The sequence below is a fragment of the Ips typographus genome, linkage group LG11 (genome assembly GCF_016097725.1).
Source record: "Ips typographus isolate SLU linkage group LG11, UJ_Ityp_2.0, whole genome shotgun sequence".
NCBI classification, from domain to species: domain Eukaryota; kingdom Metazoa; phylum Arthropoda; class Insecta; order Coleoptera; family Curculionidae; genus Ips; species Ips typographus.
Window position 1 is genome coordinate 6,504,545 of NC_138432.1, and position 19,568 is coordinate 6,524,112.

Consider the following 19,568-nt stretch of genomic DNA (forward strand, 5'->3'; position numbering starts at 1 on the left):
CCCGAAATAAAACTGTACCGAATGACGTCCATAAACATAAATCTCACCATCCCCATAGAGTGAACTTCGTATCGCTTTCGAATTGCCTCGTTTTTCAGCAGAGGGAAAACTTCCCTCAATAATTTCGAAGGCCGAAAGCATCTAAATATTTTGAGAGGTCTTTGCACCCCAATCGAGGGACAAATTTCAATTTTTTGACCTTAATCGAAACGAATTTGTATCAAATGGCAATGCCAAATATGTCGCATTAATATGGATTTTTATTTAAACTGCGCTCGGCTCTCGAAAGGGTAAATTTTAAATTAATTTATCGAAAATTTTGCTGCATTTTATCGAGGGATAAAGGCCTCGAATTAAATGGCCAAATGACTGATTCATAAAACTAAATTAGTTTGACAACCGCTTTTAATTTTTAAAATGTACAAAACGTAGCTCTGAATATTATATGTTTACATTTACTACATACAGGCAGGGAATTAAGCTTTCATAAAAATACAATTTTATTGCTATACGTCAATAAAAAAAAATCCTCCAGCATTTCCTTCAATTTGTCGCATTGGAGATTGTTTATGCAGTTTGTTAAACAAAATATGTTTTGCTGATCATTTCAATAATATGTATTTATAGGACTTTTAATTGGAATATTTTGAAATTGCGACTGGTTTTAAATGGAGTTTTCTTTTAGTTTTCCGCAGAATGTAATTACTTCCATATGGTTCAGGGTAGTTCTCTCTAAATACGCAAATTTAAATTCGTTTTATCCAACAATAATTTAGCAGAAGTTGGATTTCAGTTACATAAAATGGTTATTTTTAATTAATCTTGATTTGTTGTACTTTTACAATGGGACTAGAAAAAAGCAATACAAACTCGGAAAATTTCACTTTTAAATGCTGTGAATATGCAATCAATTACAAGTTGCCTTATCAATGGTCTTTCAACTCAAAAATTAGTTAAATTCCGACTTTGAACTCGGAAATTAGTTAAATTGCGGCTTTCAACTCGATGATTAATTAAATTGAGATTTTAAACTCGTAAATTAATTAAATTGTGACGTCAAACTCGGAAATTAGTGAAAATGCGCCTTTAAACCTGAAAATTAGTTGTTTATTGATTTAGTTGCAATAGTAATTAACAAATATTTCTAATTTGGTCGAAATGTGTTTGCAACGTTACCAAACTGACAAAAGTAATGAATTTGATTTGAAGTGTGTTTGCAATGTTGCCAAATAGATAAACTCGACAATTTTAGTTTAAAGAGTGATTGCAATGTGACCAAATTCACAAATTCTACTATTTTGGTTTGAGAAGTGTTTGCAATGTTGCCAAAATGACAAACTACTATTTTGGTACTGACTGATTAAAAAAACTGATAAACTTTTCAAATTTAGTCAAAATGTTTGAACAGTTGCCTAACCGACATATTTTACTAATTTGGCTCGGAGAGTGTTTGCAATGACACCAAACTGACAAATTTAATTAATTTGATTTGAAGTGTTATTGCAATGTTGTCAAAAATTTCACTATTTTTATTCGAAGAGTGTTTGCAATGTGGCCAAACTGATAAACACTACTATTTTGGTTTGAAGAGTGTTTACATTGTGACAATGTAAATTCTTGAGTTGAAGTTGGAATTTAACGTAGATAAGTGTATTTTTTGAGAAAAACTCTTTTGAGTGTAAAAGCTCTAGTTGGCATTTTGTGATAAAGTCTAACTCAATTTGCTTGGCTGTTCAAATTGTTTAAATTACAATATAGTGGCTTTAAACAAATTAAATTGACTCTTTTTAAATACCAGCTCGACAGGCAAATATTGCGGTTTTTAGCTCTATATAAATAAAATTTTCAATTATTTATTTTAAAGGTAATAAAACTGTAATGGTTGTTGGTGGCATTTGGCCATCATTTTTCAACCTAAATCTGCTAGATTGCTGAATTTTACGTGTCAAAACAGATGTGCGATGAAATCAACAAACAAGCACGTTAATAAGTCAGTTGGCGTTCCAAAGCCCAAGCCAATTTAAAATCGGCATGAATTATGCAAACCTGTTGCCCCAACAACAACGCATTACCAAATTGATGACTGAAAACAAATTAAAAAAATAACAGCCCTTTCAAAAAGGGGATTTTTTAGGTCCAATCGAACCAAAGCCACTGAAAATGAACCCTCCTGAAATAGACAAATTGCGTTAAAAGCAAATACATGCATTTGTATATACCAACAAAAGCAAGTCAAATGTGGCGCTGAAGTATTTATTTTGCGCGGAATTGGACTTTTAATTTGGAAAAAAGGCCCGCCATTGAAATGAAACGTTCACTGCTACAATTTGCTGACGTAAATAAATTAAAACAACGGCCATTTTTTCTGTTAATCGAGTTTTGCCAAGTTCACCAAATGATCGATGCTCTTTCCTATTAATCGCATTGTGGAGCAGTAAAAATGGGAATTTAATCGTTTGCTCCCTGTAGAAGAAAAAAGTAAAACGAGATATGGAGTTCCGGTTAATTAGATGCAAAGTGTAAAGCAATTTCCTTGAAAATCGTTTAGTGGTTGAAAAACTTGGCATGGTACGCAGTGCACTAAAAAAGAGCAAGAAGTCGCATTCAATCTATTGAAACTGAACGGTTTAAGGTCGTTTTCGTAACACCAGTGCATTTTGATTAATGACTGTCGTTATCAATACCGCCTTTACTACAGGCTGATACAAAAATTTTAATTAATATCCCGGCTTCCGGGGAGATAAAGGGAATAAGAGGCGGTCTGAAAGACAATCACTGCTTAATTCACCTTTAAGGAAACGACAAGAGGCTGAAAGGTTGGACGCCTCCGTGTCGATGCATTGTTCTCACGATTATTAAAACCATTACTCTCATCCTCGTAAATGTTGTCAGAGGACGTACTTTTAATCCCCGAATCAATTTGGTGCAATTTTTCTTGTCCCTTGTTAATAGGGTTATAAGCTGCTTTTCTCTGAGATGCCCGAAATTAGTTTTTTTACCAAAATGTTTTTCACTGCTTCCAGTTAATGTAATTTCAGTGTAATCATCAACGTCCCCTGGATATTTTCAATTTATACCAAAATTAAAACAATTAAGTTTTCAATATTCATTCAATTAGTGAAACGAACTTTTCATTTAATTATTAATTTGATTCGAAGTAATTTCTAATTATTTTCACGTCAATCGATATTTATGCATTAAGCTTAAATGCGAGAGCAATTAAGGTAACATTGAAAGGATATGTTAGCTAGCATTAAAAGTTAATTGCAGAGTGACAAAATAATAACGTGTTACTACCGGATTAAGAGACGGCAAAGGCGGTGTGAAGTGGAAAAATACAAATTTACTACAGGGTGCTCCAAATTGATTATATATGGATAATTCAAGAGTGGAAAGTACAAAAAAAAACTCCAAAGTGTCATATAAACTCTAGTCAAAAAGTGACCTCTAGCGGAGCTAGCGAACTGTAAAGGTGAGGCACCAAGATGATTTTTTAAAAAATTTCCAATCCTCATAATTGAAGGAATATTGAATGACATCTGAAGTTGACGTACATACTGTCAAGTATTAGTTATCCTCTATGAATTATGCGACGTTGCCAGACACTTTTTTTTCGTTATTAATATTTAATACTTCAACTGAATTTTATTGTTTTTATTAATAAAAATATGTTTGACAGCCTAAACATCCGATTAGTGTAGGTGGCCAAGATTGTTTTTATAAATTGTAACTAATTGCAATGTTAATTGTACAACTCATTGTGTAACAGTATAACAGCTATTTAAGCTTATATTTGACAACATCGTAGGAAGGTAAATTGTGGTAATTTCTTTTTTCTCAGGACTGGAGAAAAAATTTGGTGACCAAACTCGTGGATGCTTAATGTATACAAGACCCCGTTAAAAGTGATAGCATAACCCTATTTTTCAGTCGAAATGGGGTTAGTTTAAAAAAAACTGTTTGGTGCACCTTGACAGTTTTTGCCTTGTAACTCCTTCAGGAAGCCCTTAAGCAAAATAGTTATTTTCCTAACAAGTGCGAAAAGCAATACTTTACCGCTACGCGTCGTTTGGCCTACTACATCCCGTGCGGAAAAGATGCTTTCCACGAGTGTTTTTTTCTACGAGCGGTTGAAAATTATACCTATCCCAAAAAAAAACAATAATTCTTTATTAAAAAAAAAATAGTAAGCATGTAGGTAAATCTAAATTTTTTCTAGCTTCTTAGTATTCTTCAACACTAGGAGCAGTTATTTCTTCACCTGGTTTTCATTACCAATTTTGTTGATTTTGACAGTTTTTAATGCAAACTTTTTGTTTTGTTAAAGAAAAACGGAATTTGAAGGTCACGTGACTGTTTTAAATCTCAAAATAATATTTATTTATTAAGGGTGACTTATTTTTAGATAAACTTGTAAACCTCTAAAATCTTAGATTTCTACATTTCTCTAGACAAAAATCAAAAAGTGCTGTATGTTGCTCCAATCTGATTCTTGAAATCAATACTTCTCTATATTTGACAACTGGACACTATTTCAGAAGTTTTAACACAAAAAACAAAAAAAAATAATTAACAATGCAAAGACTATACAATAATTGTACTTAAACTAAAAGTCTTAGCTTTTTTTATTCCAAAGTCCAAATAAAATTAATACAAGAACAATTTATACATTTTTAATATGGACTTGGTCTCTGTATCTAGTGTGAAATGTTTGGTTGTGCCCTGAATAATTCTAAAACTACCGTCCCTGCAGTATTTAATATTTACAAGTCAAGTGAACTGAATAGTAACACTAAAGAAGCAAAACGTTGCTTGTAGTTGATTTACCGCTTTTATTTATTAAAAAATTTTCAATGACATTGAACAAAGTATAAATCAAAATACAAATTGGAAAACAACGTTGTATGTGGACATTAAAAACATTTTCTTGGTATTCGTTTTCATAAATTGTCGTAAATTGACGACGTTTCCGCGCATTAATCACCGAGGGCCGTAGTAGCATTTTTAAGGAACATTTTTCATAAAACGGACATTGAAGACGAAGACTAAGAAGAAATTCGTTATTTTGTCGTTCAATAAATCTCCTAGGAAAAGGAACGACAAAAAGATTAAGGCAATCTATAATTTTAAAGTCCGAACATAAATCGTCCTAGTGCGACCCGAAGGTGACCCTTAAGCTGCGACATATATTATTCCGAAGCACGAGTGGTTCTAAAATATGGTTAAACTTTTTTCCTAAGCGCAATTTACTTTTTCATAATTTAATATCACAGTTGGATGTATGGTTTATACGGTGGTAAGTTTTTGTGGAATAACAATGACTTTAAAGGCATTACAGAGAATAGAGAAAAAAACCATTGGAATACATGTGAATGCATATTAAGGCAATATAATTGGAATTTCCTCCATTCCAAAACCGCGACAAACAAAAAAATAATGAAAAACTGCATTTCTCGCTCGGTTTGGCTCAATAAATAAAAGAAAACTTAATATCTCTATATAGCCTTTGTTCTCTGTAATTATAGAGCTATTGTCGCGCTTACAAAAAAAAACACACTGTGGGCTTACGTGAAACGATGCTGTTTCCAGCGTGTAGCTCTATTTTACCTCAAAAATAAAACCGAGGAGAATTTCTTTGTGTCGTCTATTGTTATGGTTGCCACTCTATAAAAGGTAAACTTTGTTAAATAGTCCTCTCGAGTTCCGAAAACGCTCCGACTCAAACCCGAAGTATTTTACAAAGTTTTTCCACTTAGGGAAAACACTTTTGCAGGGTGTTTAATTACCTTGAGAATAGGGAGCGTTTCCCTTTTAAATTGCGAGAATAAAAGTTTGTGCAAAAATTATTTCTTGGTCCTCTCTCGTATTAGATTCGTTTTTTTTTTCTGCGAGCTTGGTAATTTGCACTTTAATGAATAACGTCGGTTATTTAGTCGACAGACTCTAATTATATCAAAAGGAATTGTTAAGGCCGCGGAGTTTTGTTACGTCAACCGTTCAAGGGTTCCGCCACCGAGCCAACTTTAACAAATCTTATTGTCACAACTTCCTGACACCGAAACTTTGTCACTCTAAATTATGAACGTTCCTTTTGAGCCTTGGAAATCAGACATGCAAGGTTAATTAATGATTCTAACTTCAGCATCTTATTAAGGTCCTTTGATGGGAAATTCTCTATTGAGCAGAAAGCCAACTTCTCTCAGCCTCGATGTTTGTACGTAATAGGATTGTGGCGACATTATCTTCTAAATTGCGAAACGAAAACGTGGAAACATTTCGATAATTTAAATTCCTATTTTACTTACAGTCTTAGCAACCGAACTAAAATGGAAGCTATTTACTCAGTGCTGGATTTTTAATTATTATAAAAAAAAGAGTTACGTGACCTTTAAAATTTATCAGTTTAAACGTAATTGTCAAATTTTACATTGTCATAGTAGCTTTTTTTGGGGATTCATGATTCTGAACCGTTCAGGAACTGTTCCAAAACTGACTTGGACCATCTGCATGGATGGAATAAGTCTTGCTGTGTACTAATTTACAGGCCTATATACAAATGGTTCTAACCCATATTCGAAGTTCAGAATCAATAACCCGAACAAAGTTAATAACAATAATTTGAGAATGATCTATTAATTACCAAAGTTCCGTATGACGGTCATAAGAAATAAAGTATAGTGTAATATGTGAAAACCATTAGGCCAGAAAATGGTTCTTTTTAACAATATCAAGAGCAATTGACAAAATTTCAGAATTTCTTTGCATTTCTTGTTTTTGTTGGAGTAATTGACTATAATTGCATTATGATTGTAGTACCATTTCAATTAGCTTGTTAAAAATGTGGGCTTTTGGTGTTCAGTTGAGTTTAGTCACCCTGTATGCAGTTTCACTGGGAATTTATCGGTTTAAAGTCCAGATTTAGTTTTCTTGAATTTTTATCCCTTGCACTATTTCGGTATATTTACTAGTTTAGGAGATATTGCACACAATTTTAGATTTTGTAGCTCGGCTATTTGTTGAAGTACAGCAACATCAAACCACTGAAAAAATACCGCTTTTTCTCCTCTTTCTAGTGGTGTACTCCACAATTACCTTGGTGGGCTTTCATGTACAGGATGAGTCAAAAAAGTTAGTCACCCTGTAGGGGGAATTTGCCGGTATTAAGTCCAGATTCAGTTCATTTGACCTTTTTTACGCAATTTTTATACATTTTTCCCGTATATCTACTAGTTTAAGAGATATTGCACAAAATCCATTTTAGGGACCAAAAACAGTCTCAGTCTGTAGTTTGGCTGTTTGTTGAAGTACAGTAACATCAAACCACTCAAAAAACACCGCTTTTCCATCTCTTTTTAGTGGTGTTCTCCACAATTACCTTTGTGGCTTTTGGTTTACAGGGTGAGTCCAAGAGGGCAGGTTCCTAAGAGTTTGGTCGCCCCGTATGCAAATTCAGTGGGAATTCGTTGATTTAAAGTCCAGATTTAGTTTTCCTGAGTTTTTTCAAACGACTTTTATTGCTTGCACTTTTTCCGTATCTCTACTAGTTTAGGAGATATTCCACAAAATCTATTTTCTATAGACCAGAAACTCCATTTTCGTGAAAATTTTGACACCTGTTGCTTTGGTCTTGAATAACTTGCTTATTTAATACACTTTGTTATGACTTTTGTACGTCTATGGATAGCCAATGAAAGGGGCTTTCCATCGACGTATTAAAGTTGATTGGTTGGTTTTAAAGTTTGGCCGGTAGAGGGAGTCAAAGGTCAGTGCAAACCATTTTGACACTCTTTGCTTTAACTTTGAATAAACACGTTATAATTAGAGTAGATAGAGCGTTCTTGTGTGTGCACCATACATATTTCAGATATTCCACAATGCTGGCAGTAATGTGACCTTATTACTTTACGTCAGAATCAAGAAACAGCCCGTCGTTGGTCTTTAAAGATAATAAGAAAATAAATTTTAGCTTCATAAATTTCCATTGTTCACAGATAAAAACTCATCTCGAAATTGTCTGCATTACTCAAACTCAGATTGAAAAACCTCCTCCTGAACGCTGAAACCAAGGCCTGACACAAGAACCAGACCTATAATCAGTTACGTCGGCAAAATTATTACAATTAATGCCCTACACCGTGCACCGCCATATATTTGACGTCAAATTTTGTCACCGGCAAACTAAAATTTATGACCGCCGTTATTCGACAAACGCATTCAGTCATACCCGGCCATAATATGACTGATAAATACACCGCCAGGATAATTATTATGAATCATTTTTGTTGTCCATGCCGGGTTGTCAATCAGTGTTTTGATAAAAATAGGGGAGGTTAATCTAATAAGGCCATATCGACGCTGTAACACGATTACTCTCTCAAAAAGTTTTTATGATTTATAAATTCCTCGATTCTACCAAACTTTCTTCGGAGAACTTTTCCATCTAAAATACATGTGGGGTGAAATTTATAGGTTAGTAAATAACGCTGGAAATGTAGTAAGGTAACTTTTCGTAGGTTCTTGTTAGAATCGATTTATTTTCATTGTTAAAATATGCTTACCCGTTAGAATGGCAGCGGTGACCAGCAGCATTTTAACGATCATGACTGGCCAATGTCACTTTAAAGTTGCAGCCCCAATTAGCAGTCAGCGATCATTTTAGCCTGCAGTGAATTCTGGAATTAAAAATTTAACTCTTAGTCAGTCGTTCATGGTGAAACCAATTAAAGCTGCAAATTAGCTAGTTTTAGGGATATCAGGCACATTTGGACACATTTCACCCAGTCAGTATGGCTCTGGCTGGCAAAATCGAAAACGCATATAATAATAATAATAATAATGATATTTATTTAGCCCAATGGCTACATAATTTCACAAATATATCAACAGATCTCATACCATACTCTTAAAACTACAATAATCAAATGGCACAAAACACGCGCTAAAATATAAAATCGTAGACACAGTTACCGTCTCGTAAAAAAAGAACAATATAAACACAATTATTACAAATTAAAAACAATGAGTCCAAAATGTAACGAGTAATGTCCAAAATTGTTTAAAAAAGGACACATAATTTTCAAACTTATCTAGAAATGTACAAACAAGTCAAAAAATATTGAGCTTACTCTAATAATGTCCAGAATTGTAGCATAATGGTTAACAGAGTCTCAAAATGTTCAAATTTGGATAGAAATCTTGAAAACAGTCTAATAGCATCAAAAAATGTTTTAAAAGTTTCGAGATATTCAATTTTATCTAGAAATCTTCAAACAAGTCTAATAATGTCATAAATTAACGGAATAATTTTTAAAACAGTCTCAAAACATTCAAATTTGCCTAAAAATATTGAAAACAGTCTATTAAGATCCGAAGAAGAGTTTCAAAATATTTAAATGTATCTAAAAATGTTTAAAACTGCCTAATAATGTCCAAAATTGTATGGATAATTTTTTAAAGAGTCTCAAAATATTCTAATTTGTATAGAAATATTAAAACCAATCTAATAGCATCAAAAATTGCCTAAAAACGTTTTAAAAGAGTTTCAAGATATTCAACTTTATCTAGAAATGTTCAAACAAATCTAATAATGTCAGAAATTGTCTGAATAGTTTTGGAAATGTCTCAAAATATTCAAATGTGTCTAAAAATGTTGAAAACAGTCTAATAATGTTCAAAATTGTCTAAATAGTTTTTAAAACGTCTCAAAATAATCAAATTTGTCTAGAAATATTAAAACCAGTCTAATAATGTCCAAAATTGCATAAAAATGTCTTAAAAGAATCTCAAGTTTCAAACAAGTCTGAACAATTTTTAAAAGTCTCAAAATATTGTAAATTTGTCTGGTAATGTTAAATACAGTCTAACAATGTCCAAAACTTTGAAAAAAAAATTAAAATCCACACCAAACGCAAGAAAACACTCTTTAAGGAGACAATGTTATATTAAGCTTCACGTACGTGGTCCGACTCTAAAAATTGCATAAAAGGCAATAAAATTAAACGGTTTTATCTAGCACCAAGTATAAATCCGGTCTGTTATTAAGGCCAGACTCCACTAGCGATTCGTTTTGTGTAACGATTTTGCTGTACTTTCCGGCGGATGTTCCATGAATAATAATATTATTCAATTTAAAACTGGATCTGAAATTGAAATTAGGAAACTAAAAACTCTCTTACTCCGTGGAAGTCGGATGCTAATAAGGAAATAAATCACTTAAGTGCCGCTCAGCCACTTAAACGAGAGTCCTTGACTTGATAATGATTCTCTGTACAAAATATGCTAGTTTTAGAGAGAGTGAAATTCAAACGATTTTTATTCCACTGCTTGAATTTTGAATAGTTTGTTTAGTGTATATTACTGAAGATTGGAATCAAAATTTGACTTAAAAACTGTGTGGATTGGAAAGCTTGAAGAAAAGAGAATTAAGTTCAATGGAAACTGTCAAAAACGATTTTAAAATATCAAACATTTTTCCTGGTTTAATTTTCTGTTAATGGATGGTAAAATACTGAAATATTGACAACAATGTTCTTAATTGAGTTCCCACATTTTGACGTTCTTTAATACACTTCTCTTAAAGTTTAACTTAAACTTTTGCCAGGTATTGTAACTATTCTAAAGTAACTTTTAAATCTCTAGGAATACGAAGAATTGTCAATTGCTGGTTTGTAAGTTTTTCAGCAACTTAGTCGATTTTTGGTAAACAATCTCGACGTCTTAGGTCCGCCTTAAGCTGTTTAATCACAACATACGCATTTAATTAAATTCGTTTGGTAATTAAATCCGACAGCTAGTTCGAAAATTAACTCCGGCTAGACGGATTCTATATGTTAAGAGCTGTGGACTATTGATCGTCCGGGGAATCGTAAACACGGACGACCACGCTCACCCAGAAATCTAAATTGTATGCAAATTTGTATAAACAACCAGCCAGACACTCCTTCCACTTAATTAACTGCCTTTTTGTCTAACTTCCACCCTTATCTATTGAATTTAGTTTGATTTATGGGCGGTTGGCTTGAGATGAAAATCAGATTGCTGTAACTAGGTGATTTGTGGGAATAACTACAACAACCTTGATTATTGCGAATTCAAATGGAAAAGATGAATAATTAATCCGCATAAATTGGGTTTGGCTTACCAAAACCAAAATTCAGTGACTAGTACACTATGCGTGGGAATTCGGATTTATTAAGTTTGAAACTATAAATTTCGACATCGGTCGGCGGTTTGGCTATAAAGTGCTTAACCGAATGTGTTCGACTTGCTTTGACAATCACTATTCAGAATGGGGCTTTTGCGGTTCGCGGTTTCATTGAATAAACATGTTCTGATAATAATTTTCAGTTTCATCCTTCTGCGCTAAGCAATAAAACCACCCAATTTTTTTACCGAAAAAGGGACGGTAATTGATTCTTGAGTGAGCTCCGACAAAAGCGTCGGTCGTATTTTAACTGCGAATGAAAAAGTTTTAAATTCAAAAAGTTTCCTCCACCGAAAAGCTGATTTGTTACTTTGTGAAGTCGATTACTTTAGAATTAGTTTTTGGAATTTGGTCGATAAAATATCTTTTCAAACAAATTGGTTTTGCGTCAACAGAGCAGAAATCACTGCACTACTCTCAAAGAACGGTTTTTCTTGGATTCATATAATAAAATCCGGGCAAATAGCTTCTGCAATGCCATAAAAATTTGTATGTACTTTGTTCTTGACTGTAAAATTCAATCCAAAAATTTTCCTCCAACATTGCAGCATTGTATACACCGATGAAGGAAAGGAATTTCAGAACTAAGATTTTATTAAGATTGATATTTCTAGTGATTGGTAAATTACCAGTAAATAATAGTAATGTAGTGTTTTTTTAGGTTATTAAATAAGAAATTTAATAAAGATTCCAAAAATCTGCCTAAAACAACCATTTTCTTACTCCAAACGATTTTCTCCATGACCGTCCTTTAAACCGCGTTCTAACTGATGTAAATATTTCTTTTACCAAACCAGTTTTTCTTAAATAACTCGAAAATAGTGAAAGTTACAAAAAAATTGTAGGAGACCAAAAATGTCCCTAATCAGCTCCTGAAACCAACACAGTAACATTTTCAGGACCATTTTTGCTTCCAGTATACAGAGTGTGCAAGAAAATTATGGTTCAAATTATGGAAAAGTATGGTTCAGTATTTTTGTTACCCTGTATGCAATTTTTAAGATTGAATATTTTGCTCTACACCACTGGAAAGAGGAGCTCAAACTAGTTCTTTTAACTGGTTCAACCACCCTGAACTCCCAAAAATAACTCAGTTATATGGTGTACATAGGGGATGCATGAGAAGTGTAATAATTCAGATTTTTTGGCCACCCTGTAGAGAATTTTTAAGATTTCCATTTCCATTACTGGAAAGAGGAGCTCAAGACGGTTGATTTGAGTAGTTCAACCTAATAAAAGTAACTGAGTTACAGGGTATTCAAATTTCAAACCACAATTGAACTGACTTGAAAATTTGTTGCACCAAACCAGTTTTTGCTGAATAACTCAGAAACGGTAAAAGCTACAAAAAAATTGAAAGTGAACAAAGGTATTCGAAAAGAACTGCGAAACTCATCCCTGAAAGTTTGACAGTCCGTCAGTGCCGCTACTATACAGGGGATGCATGAAAAGTGTAATAATTCAGATTTTTTGACCACCCTGTACGCATATTTTAAGATAACTCAGAAACAATGAAAGTAACGAAAATTTTAAAAAAGAGCAAAAATGTTCGTAAAGAACTGCTCAACTCATGATTGGAAATTTTACAGTTCATCACTGCTGCTATTAGAGTAAGAGGAGCATGAAAATTGAAGTGATTCAGATTTATGACTTTTCAAATTAATGACAGCCAGGGCAGGAAAATAAAATCTTTCAAGGAAATTTCAATTAAACCCCTAAATTTACATTTTTATGTTACATTGAATTTAGTTTTCCAATTTACGCCCATTATTAGCTTTTTTTAATACAAAAATAAACCACGTCAAATGCTTCATTGATACTCTCTAATGTAATGTCCCTATACTGTAATTGAAAATTGGTATAAAATCCCTTTTTTCCAAAAGAGTTTTCTTTAAATCTTAATGAACACTCCACTTCCTTATTCATAAAGCTTCCCCAACTCTCCATAAATCCTCGAGTTTTTTAATTTCATATCTTAGAAGATTCCCCCTAAAATCTTCCATGGCCTGTGTATCCTGATGATAAATTATTTGCCTTGAGTTCCTGTTTTACCTTTACAAGTTTTGCATTTTTTTCGCCAACTGGATATTTCACGTAATTAACTGTTTATCCCAAAATGAAACTGAGTTGAATGTAATAGGCGCCCGTGCAATAAGCTGGCGAATTAAACTCGTAGGTTTCATTGTTGTAAAATTAATTATTAGTTGGAAAACCAGTGGTTCTGAAAATTAATTCATTTGTTGCTTAAAAAGTTAATCAGCTAAAGCATCCGGCAAACGTGAAAGTTGTGTTCGTATTAGTAGTTTGTGAAATGGAAATTGTATTGTACATTCAAAGAGCCTATTGTTGGAGAGAAGTAATTAGTTTGGATGAAAAAAAAACATCAATTCTGTTTTAGAATTTGTCAAGACAAAAACCGATGTCTAAACCTGATTTTTGGATTGGAAAACAACAAAACAAGATTAAAAACCTTTCCAGCTTGGCAGCCAGATTCTTTTGATCCGTTTTACGAAATATTCCCTAGCTAATAAGCTATCTTGCCTTGGGGCGGCTGCCAAATCCCGACCGAAATGTATTTGGTCAGTCAGAGTATTTTCATTTCTGATAATACGCTAGAATAATTCGAACCAGAGCCGAGATATATGAGAAGGACTTGCAAATTTGATTGAATTCCCGTCCTTTTGGGACCGACTGTAAATAATATTCTCGGGTTTATTTATAGGTGGCAATTCTGCGCTTTTGAAGATTCGTAATTGCGGAACTTTGGTTCTGATCTAACCGAATGAATTTCATTTCACACAAAGGTCTAGCTAGAGGGGAAACCGGCCAGAAATTAGATTCGCAATAAGTTGGTCTGCGCAAACTTTGACTTGTATTAATATTCCGCAATTGGGTAAACCCAAGAAATCCAATTATGGTCATCTGCAACTACAAATTTTCAATTTGTCTTTAAGAAGTTAATTTGAGTTTAAATTTTCACTTAAAACGAGGTCTCTTCTAAGGTTCTTAGTTAACTATTTTCGATAAAATACTCATTATTTATTACCACTCAAAATAACCATCTCTAGAGGGTAATAACGGTCCCAAAAGGGGTCAATGTGAGGGCTAAATATGGACTTATAGCATGTTCGGTCCCTGTAAGCTATGAAACCATATTTAACCCTCGTATCTTCTTGGGATCTAAACAGCCTTAACTACACAAAGAGCTATTGTGAACTAAATGAATTATGGGTCTGTTAATACGTAAAATGTAAGTCATTTTTGTGGGCAAATTTTGTTATACATTCAACTAATTAAACTAATAAATTAACTGTAAATGATTTGAATTAAAGATTAGAAATGGAGTTTTTGGGTTAGGTTAAACAGTAAAATACAGTCTTTCCAATAAAGCGAGCCTATTGTGGTTGGTTATAAATTTAGCTCAAAACTCTTGACTAGTCAACTTTCCATCAATTTTCATAATACCGAATATAAAAGCAAATATTGACTCTCCATCATTTTTTTCGACAGCTTTTCCTTAAAAAATATCGATTTGCTATGATGTGATATTAAAAGCAGCGAGTCCTATTGTGCCTCGAAAAAAAGGTAAATGGACTATTCCGAGCCTAAAAAATAGTTCCCAAAATTGAATTTCCGTACTCATAATCGGTGATTTTCCTTCGGCAAATAAAACGCAAATTGCTAAGAAGATTAACAGTCGCGTTTCAGGCCCATCTCAGGGTTACGTAATGGTACTGAGACAACAAACAAGGAACATAAATCGCGATTTAGTTACATGGAGAATGTGCATGTCAGATAACATCAGTTATCTGAAGGTCTTGGCTGAGTTATAATCATCGTTTGTGCATACTTCTTTGTCAACTCAGTTCACAGAAATGCAAATTTTAATTTTTACAACAAAAAATCTAATGGGAGCAACTCTCTTGAGTTTTGTGGTAATTATTCACGTAAAAATGCCGCACATTAAAAACCAGCAGTCCCCATTTTGTTTTCCTAAATTAAGAAAATATAGCAATCATTTATGGGGATTATAACTGTGCCAGTGCTTTTAATAACCAGGCTGAATAAAAACCTTTCCGTCCATTACGTTAAAAGCCCGAGTCCCTGAGTGAATACTTGTAAATTGCCGTCTGAATAATATTCACTATTTTAGGTTTAATTGCACTCTTTTTCTTGCTATCCCATTCTTTCTAACGAGGTTTTTAATGGGCTTAAAGAAGATTTTAAGCATTCCGAGGTAAGCCTGAAAACAAGTTGTTTATGTGGAAACTCATACATATTTTAGTTTTGACACGCCCATGGATTTGTTTAGGCGGTGCATAGTAATAGAGTTACGTGAATGTGACTGGCATATCGACAATGATTGTATAACTTAACTCACAAGGACTTGTCCAAAAAATTGTTATTTAAGCAACAATATCATCAACATCTTTTTGCACTAAAAATCATGCACAAAAAAAAACAATTTAAATTACAATAAAGTCGAAAAAACTTTTGGGGCAAATAATCTTTTTCCAGTCCCTTTTACCACAAATACAATAAAAACTGAAAGCGATCTTTTGTACAAATGAATAAATGATAACGCACGCATTGTTTCTGTGACATTCTCATTGTTACAGATTCACTTTTTTCATTGTTTATCTCTCGTATAGGAAGTAATGAATGACGTTTCTCTTTTTACGATTGCGGTTCACTGAATGCTTTTGATTACTAGCAAAACGTCAGACTTGAACGTGTTATCTACGTTCATTTAAGTTTTAGAATATCCATGGAAATTTTAGACAGTTTAATTTATAAAATGTCGTTGTGAGTAAGGTTAGATAACGTATTGTAATTTAAATAATTGACGTGGAAAGCATATTTCTGTAAAAGCTTGATGTATGCAATTAGATAATTAAACCTGTTTATAACACGGTAAAATTATACAAACGAACCTAATGGCTAAATAAATAATTAATTTTTGATTTCATTAAGTAAATGTGTATGGCAGTGTTTACCAAAAATACACTTCAGGAAAATTATTCAGATATAGACAGTTTTATCTTAGTTATATCAGTGATGGATTTTAAAAAAATCATGTCATGTGACCTTTAAAAATAAATTTCATTCAGTAACATTCTGAACTGTCACGTGACCTTATAAATTCCATTTTGAATCCTAAAAGAAACACGTGACTTTAAAAATATCAGTTTAAAGTGAAAAACGGTGAGATGTGATATTTCCTGTTTTCCTCCAGTACTCAACTGCTCGTCAAAAAGAATGACACAGCTAATAATCGATTTTAATAATTTTTTTGAGGTTTAGAAGGTATTGGGTTCCTCTTTCTGATGACCTAAAACATCTTTTTGAAAGTTTTCACAGATCCGAGTATACAGGGTGTGACTGAGGTCAAAAAATGAGAAATTTGGTCTAACGCCATTTCTCCAGTAAAAATATTTTTTGGATTTTACAATAACCTTTATGGAGTCTTGTGGTCAATATTTTTAGACGTTTTTGCTAGTTTGGTGATTAAGGGCAGTTTACAAATTGTATTGCAAGATTTCAAAAAAGGGGTTATTTTTAATTTTCTTGTTTTTAATTTAACCATTTCTTTAAATCTTTTGTGGAAAAAGAAAGAGATTAGGAAGGTTAACTTAAAAATACCTAATTTAAGTAAAAAGCTTAATTTTATCATAAATCTTGGCATGTTTAGTGATTTTAGTGGAAAATAATGATATTGGATAAAGAAGCACACTATTTGTTTAATGATCCAATTTATAAAACTAAACGTTGTCACCAGCTTAGTAAATGTATTGGTAAATTTCAAAAATGGGTTCATTTTTACATCTCTTTAAATTCAACAATTTTTTTAGATTTTTTGCTGAAGAGATACGGGATAATTACATTTAAAACTACCCAATTTAATGAAAAGAAGTAGTCCATATTCCTACAGTGAGTAGTGAGTGTAAGTGAAAGTAACAACACAAAGTCGATCGAGACAAAATTTATTAAATAGCTGTTATCTGCTATCTGCCCAACATTGTTTTCAAAGTTTGTTTGGGACACCCTGTATAACGCAGATTAAGCTTTTTACTTAAATTGGGTAGTTTTGAGTGTAACCTTCCTTTTTGAAATCTTGCAATTTGTAAACGGCCCTAAATCACCAAACTGGCGAAAACGAGATATTGACCACAAGACTCGATTAAGGTTGTTTTGAAACACAAACAAATTTTGAGGTTTTGACAACACCTCAGTCACACCCTGTATACTCGGATCCGTGACAACTTTCAAAAAGATTATTTAGGCCATCAGAAAGAGAAAGAAAATACCTTTTAATTGTCAAAAGAATTATTAAAATCGAGTCAATCAATTTGAAAAAGGAGCTAAAATTTTGCTGTCCCATTCTTTTTGACGAGCAGTTTATTTCAATATTTCTACTACTTCATGAAGCCTAATGAGAAATATTATTTATATGGCTTATTGTATTTTCATATTCGCCTGTTCCCTGATGATTTATAGTAAATTAGTGTTTTTCCACTTTATACCTTCAAACATTTAAAAGGTTATAATAATTACTGGAATAATCGACTATTATTTTAATATTAATTAGTTTACATAAATCCTGAAGTTTCAGTATTGTCCATATTTCAACAAAATATACTAATTAATTCAAATTCAAAACCAGCAAACACAAAAAGGCACTAACTAGTAACAATGCAGGACCTTATGCAACTCTATTATCAAGCCCATCCGGTCAGTCAGTGAATTCCTCATTAAAATTTCATTCCAAAATACATTTCGGGCATTTCATGTTGACATGCAGTTATCATATGCAGAGAAACGTCCCTGCAAATTGCATAAATATTACATTATTTGCATTATAATAATTTAAGTACCCGAAAAGTTGCGAATCCCATTAAAATTTTAAATTGCCAGAAGATTTACGGCTCTGCAAACTAAGCTGCACTAAAATTTGTCGCTTTTATTATCTGATACACGGGGACAAGTTTAGTAGGGAAAAACTAAATTGCTTTTTTAATAAGTAATTGGAGCAGGCATGTCTAACGCATACGGTTTAATTTGCCGTTAAATTTTCGAGCAGCTTAACCAAGCTAGATTCTAGACACTGTTGCTGTAATTAGCTTGGATAATTCAGATATACTGAGTGACTGATAAATGTTTTATGTACGTTAATACAGTACTAGTGTCTGTGAAATGATGTGAAAGGAATACTGTAAAGTAGAATTTTTAATGAGTGAAATATGAAAATATGTATTTCCAGCATAATTCAACAGACTGTTGGTATGTTTGCTTTTATAAGTTTTCTGGGTTTTCTCGTCGGTTAATTAACTGACACGTTTCGTGTATATGATTGTTCCAGACACCATTCTTAGAGAAATTAAGAAGTGACGTTATACAGCAGTTAAGAAGTTAAAAACAAGAAACAGCAATTCCAAGGCGACTAAAGCACTTAACCAAATGACTTTTCCAGTTCCACGTCGTCAGCATTAAAACAAAAACTTCCACTACTGGCTCCACCAAACTCTATCTCCAAATTGAGTTTCTCCAAGTAGTAAAATCGCTTTTTACGAACCACGTCTTTTAATAAAATAAATGCTGGCTGGAAGAGGTCCGACCCTAAATTGGTTTCGCCATAAGCTGGTTCGCGTAAACTTTGACTTGTATTAATATTCCATAGTTGGGTAAATGCCATACCCAAACTAATCCAATTAGGGTCATCTGCGGTTACGAATTGTCGATTTGTCAGGCAGCCCTGGGCAGTGTAACAACTTTATTTCGGGGACGTGTGTTTAATTTTGTTGAATAGTTTCTCACAAAGAGGCTCCGGTTCGAAGTGCACACCCTTGTTTAACTAATATATTACATTGGAAGGGTTTATTGTCCACCGTTTTGTTGGTGCACGTCTCTTTTTAAGCGAGGAGTCTGTGCATGAAATGGACTCAATTGTAGGGCAGCTTTTAAGCTTCTTATGTCCAGTAAAGTTTTAAATCAGATTGCACAAACATGAGCAGACGTTTTATCCTATCAAAGATTATTTATAGACAAAGTATGTTCCATTATATTGCTAACAAGTGTAAAAAATTGCCAAAAAGGGACATAAGAATTTAAGTAAGCACATTTTAGGTCGCAAGTCCCTTATTAAACCTATTCTGTCACTTTGACATTATTCGTTAAATTTTTAATACCAATTCAAAGTTATTTGCACAGTCAAAGTTAAAATTAAAAATACAATTTTTTTCTCAAAAAAATCAGAATAAGGTATCATGGGTATTATATTATAATGGGATATTTCTCTGACAGTGCTCAATAAAACATTATTTTGGCTGCAAACTGACAGAAAAATCCACCCTGTAGCTGTGTTAGA

General features: G+C 32.9%; 1 protein-coding gene across 5 annotated transcripts in view; it reads right to left on the reverse strand.

The window, feature by feature from the left end:
- The window catches only part of LOC145735317 (uncharacterized), a 77,006-nt gene that overhangs the window by 13,083 nt on the left and 44,355 nt on the right, over positions 1-19,568 (reverse strand). For all 5 annotated transcript variants that reach the window (XR_014179644.1, XM_081989165.1, XM_081989166.1 and 2 more), the window contains one exon: positions 8,559-8,672. Coding sequence is in view for 4 of the 5 variants with exons in the window: in XM_081989165.1 (XP_081845291.1) it covers positions 8,559-8,601 (43 nt within the window). In the remaining variant the exon portion in view is untranslated. The remainder of the gene's footprint in view (positions 1-8,558; positions 8,673-19,568) is intronic.